Source organism: Bipolaris zeicola (genome assembly GCF_000523435.1).
Source record: "Bipolaris zeicola 26-R-13 unplaced genomic scaffold scaffold_500, whole genome shotgun sequence".
Taxonomy (NCBI): Eukaryota; Fungi; Ascomycota; class Dothideomycetes; order Pleosporales; family Pleosporaceae; genus Bipolaris; species Bipolaris zeicola.
Window position 1 is genome coordinate 1,931 of NW_006912549.1, and position 4,619 is coordinate 6,549.

At 45.1% G+C, this 4,619-nt stretch overlaps 2 protein-coding genes across 2 annotated transcripts; one reads left to right on the forward strand and one right to left on the reverse strand.

Annotated features, from left to right (window-relative positions):
• Nucleotides 1–1,993: 1,993 nt before the first annotated feature.
• COCCADRAFT_112827 (uncharacterized protein) lies at nt 1,994–2,164 on the reverse strand (the record flags this gene model as incomplete). The annotated part of the gene is made up of 1 exon (XM_007720509.1): nt 1,994–2,164. A coding segment is annotated over one exon (171 nt), but the record flags the coding sequence as incomplete, so codon positions are not given.
• A 1,714-nt stretch (nt 2,165–3,878) lies between these two features.
• COCCADRAFT_10270 (uncharacterized protein) lies at nt 3,879–4,296 on the forward strand (the record flags this gene model as incomplete). The annotated part of the gene is made up of 2 exons (XM_007720510.1): nt 3,879–4,135; nt 4,191–4,296. 2 exons carry the CDS (start codon nt 3,879–3,881, stop codon nt 4,294–4,296), a joined length of 363 nt encoding a protein of 120 aa, XP_007718700.1.
• Between the last annotated feature and the right edge of the window lie 323 nt (nt 4,297–4,619).

Genomic DNA, 4,619 nt, shown 5'->3' on the forward strand with positions numbered 1-4,619 from the left:
AGGCGAAGTCTTTTTCGAGGGGGATTGTTGTAACATATTTACATATATCATGTTAGAATAAACATCATATCAGATCAAATTTGATACATGTGCTAAAAGCTAGATGTGATCCAATCTAGGGGTTGAAAGTTGGTGCAAAGCGGATGAGCATCTGTAGCTACCTTGCCTCCGCTACGTCCCCTTGCTCCGCATGTAGAAGTCTCAATGACAGTACGCGATCCAAGTTTTAGCTGTAAAGTCACACTCGCATGAGTTTGGGAGATAATTGCTAGTGCACTGAGGTCATAAGCCATATGTACACATAATAATTATTTTAGAACTCACACGAGACTAGTCTACACATCTAACATCACGATTTGCGCCATTCCAAACATAACGAAAAATTTGAAAGCCTGAGGTGCACTTCTGTTGCAGGACCAGATATATTAGTAGATGTCTCGTGGTAACAGGAGGAGTAGCCGTACGCCAGACACAACCAATCCTTGACGAGCCTCGATCTTGAGCTCTTCTTTGGCCTCAGTGGCAGGATCAGGTACTGTCTTGGGAAGAGCAAATGCATTTCCTAGTTGAGAGAGGGCAATGAAAGTGAGGGCAAGTTGTGTGAAATACATGTTTTCGTAGTTAGTGAAGACTGTGGGTTGAGATAGCAAATTTTTAAGGTGAAGCACGTAGATTATATATGTCTTTCAGCCAAAAGTAGCACTAATAATGTTGAAACTCGGCCATGAAGACCGAGCCCTGCCTTACCAAAGTAGGTGGAGCAATTATTCATTGCCGCATGATCTATAGAGGCACAGTGAACTCACTCTCCACGCCGCGCCTCTAGAATACTCACTGAATACCTCCAATTGGTCATGTGTCACACCACCGGCATAGTTACGAGGTTCCAACACAATACTAATAACTATATGATATACTTGAAATTATTGCTTTTTAGGCAGGAGAAGGCTAGCTATTACAAACCCGATGCTACACAAGATGCGCAACCGATGTATCCGTTAGATCTTGCCAATCCGTCCCATGCTTAGCCATAGCAGATGCGGAGAGAGTAGAGTATTATTGGTGGAGGATCAATGCACAAAAGAGGGGTATATGGTGTGAAACTGCTGTCTTAATGGGATGCGGCGCAGCTGCCAAGTTCGGGGTCAGGTTCGCGGCGAAGTTTAGGGTTAACCGAATGCCCTACATCTCGACTGAATCTTATTGAGGTTCCTTGATCCTCGACGTAGCTTTTAACTTTTAATTTTTTCAAATTCCGCAACACATTATCTCGATACATCTATACAGCTCTTCTAGAAGGTTATCTGCTACTAGCAAGGTTACTATCCTTACACTATGTCTCTGAAGTATCACTATGCCTATTTACCTGTATCTAACCATGATAACGAACCCGAGACGGTTGAATCATTTCAGTCAGCAATCAAAGAGCTAGGACGACGCAGATACCCTAGACGCCAGTGCATCATCTGCTTCGTTGGTGGTCTTCTCTTTGGTGTAGTTGCCACATGTACTTGCATACTTGTCCTTCAACAGTACAGAACGATTAGTCGACAAACCCCTTCAGATATCCCGCCTATCAAACATGGTCAAGGCATATCAGCGTGGAATTGAACGACAATACTTGGATCTGAGGAGAGCGACCTGACGTGCGGTCGTGACTGGCATGAGGCACAGGAGGCAGGCTGTCGCTATGATGTCATGGCATCACGCTGGTACTCGAAAGAGTGTTTCCATGAAGAGGTCCTCTAGGAAATGCTCCTTGAGGTCAAATTCGACTGGGTACCTTGACACTCTGTGCCTGTGCAAGGGCGATGGGCTCCATGCTAACAAAGAAGTAGTACGTTTGCAACATGAAGCACGCTACGGAACATCTGGCTATGTTCCTGACTGTATATGAGCTTTCACAATGCTTCTCCATCTGCTACTGACCGTGATCTACCGCTATGAAGGCTCTGTAATTGCGCTAATGGCACTCTAAATAGGTTCTGGGACATCACCCACAGAGAACCAGCAACACTCGATGATGCACTCTCTGGACGTTATGACCTATTCCCATTGGAATACTACCACGTATTGCACACACTTTGCTGCGCAAGAAGCTTGAAGACCAGGCTAACAGAAAAGGCATAGATGGTAGCGTTGATGAGCTAACGGCGGCGCTGGACAATATGCCTCTCGCAATCGCACAGGCAGCCGAACATATTCAATGTCTTACCTCGCGATGCTCAGTGCAGCAGTACCCAGAAGAGTTCCGTCAAAGCAACAGCCGAACGACGAGCCTCTTAAACCAGACGGCTGATCATATGTTCCACGATGAGGCAACCAGCAATATTGTCCACATATCGTAGCAGATCCCACTTGATAATTTCCGACGCACTAGACAATCAGTGGTCGACTGGTTATCGCTTATAAGTCTCTTTGACCGGCACGGCATACGTTCGAGCTTATATAGAGCTCAAAAGACAATGAATCATTCTTGTTAATGAGCCACTTTATCTGCTTTGACCACTCCTCTACGGAAGTATCAGGCTTTGTTGAAAAGAAGATCATAGTATCGCGAATTGACATAAGAAGCATTTCAGGTGATGAATTAGTATTCTCTTAGTTATGAATCTTTGCAGCTTGAAAAGCATTGTCCTTCCAAGGACTATACTACACCACCAGCAAGGCAACTCGAGTAAAGACTGCAGTAGCGATAATCATTAACTATGTTTATACTAGTTATAGCTTTTACAGAGTTGCTCGCAAGAATACAGGAAATGAGTATATACCACTAAGTGCGCATTCGACTTCATCGGGGTGGGTCGGAGCAACACACGCTGTTAGGATTTTAGTCTCACCCGGGGGTTTTACCGCAAGCTAGATTATTCCGTGTGTAAACTGCTGGCATATTTGATCAAGGTGTGATCGAGTTTATTGTTACGATGGAATACGATAGCGATGCATGAATCTCGGGTATTACTTCGTGTTCTGCCGGATGTTGCTCAATGCGTTCACGGGCAAAAAAACGGTGTGACTGCTCTTGGTTAGCCTGCCGCTCGTTTGGCGTTAGTCTCGGTCCCACTGCGTATTGATCGACGGCTTGGTGGGCTTAATTGCAACTTTAGCTGCATATTATAATTGGTCCTGGAGGGGGCTTCGTACGAGGAAGAAACGCGATTTAATCAGCTCTAAGAAGCTTAATGCCAATGAGTATAGTAAGATATCAGGAATCTACATTTTCGGATAGCGCTGGTCACGTAACGAATACTAAAATCCTAGCTAAAAAGGAAGCTAGAATATAAGCAAGTATATAAGCTTAAAAACTAGTTGGAGTAGCTAGAAAAGGTAGGAAAAGAGTAATGAAAAGTAATAAAAAAGCTACTCTCTATAGGAGCTGCTAGAAGTAAAGAGTGCGTGCTAAAGGTACGCCTTCAATTAGTAGTTTTGATAGCCCGACTGGTGATGCTGAGCTCAAGCTGCACCCCCTTCAGCACCGCCAGCCGGGCTGTCAAACTACCGATTTTAGGCTTTGAGTGGAGAAGATATTCGTAAAACTTATTGGTGGGTTTGGAATATGTAACGCTGCAGTGGCAATAGGCTGACATCATTCGAATTCTCCTTAGCAAGCAAGCCTGATCTTCTTATGTGCACACGGGCCACCAGGAGCCGGACGTTTCAATGATCGAGTCATTAGCCACGAAGAGCAATGGTCCGCTGTCCATCAGTCACTAAAAATATACTATTAGGGCCGACTTGCTATTACCACATACATGATGTGCACGTCCAAAGAATTGTGTATATAAGGATTGGTGGCCACCTTGGAGCTCATTACCATACAACAGCTTGTCAACTCTAATCATAACCCTGATTCAATCCACACTCGCTCAAATCACACGATGAAGTTTCTCGCCGCCGCCACCCTTTTCGGCTTCGCTGCCGCCGCCGTTGAGACCGTCACTATCTCCAACTTTGGCTACGTCGGCGTCAATGGCTACCCCCAGATCTCCTTTCAACTTTCTGTTGATGGAGTGAGCTGCGCAGCTGATCACTTCACCGCCGACTCACTGGGTAACAAATGCGATAACCCTGAGTGGACTTTCGACATTTTCGAGGCACAAGGCCGCAAGATTCGCTTGCACCACACCGTTGATGGGTACGTTAGAATCAAGTGTTCAAAATTTGATACGAAGTTACTGACATGATACCAGGGTCACCCACACTGGTGATTTCCTCATTCGCTTGAACGGTCCTATTCCCACCGTGCTCGACCAGATTGGTACCTCCACCGCCGACCTCGACAAGATCACGTCCTAGAAAGTTATGAACCATAGATATATTAATATAATGAGAGTTCATCATTTTTATGCCACGCTTTTTTTTAACAATAAGTTTTGAATTGAAGCTTTACCAAACATAGCTCGAGAGGCAAGCTACGTACTGCAAATCAAGCGTTCAAAGCCTACAGTTACTTCTACGTGTCCTTACGTACCGTTGGTGGACTATGTTGAAAGCCTCGATTGTATCATTCAAATCGCTGCCAAGATTATGCTGGGGCGCATCAAGTATTAACGTGAGCGGCAAGCGAAGCGGCCGGGTAAGCGAAGCGGCCACCTAATTAAGTATTTTATCTTTGTACG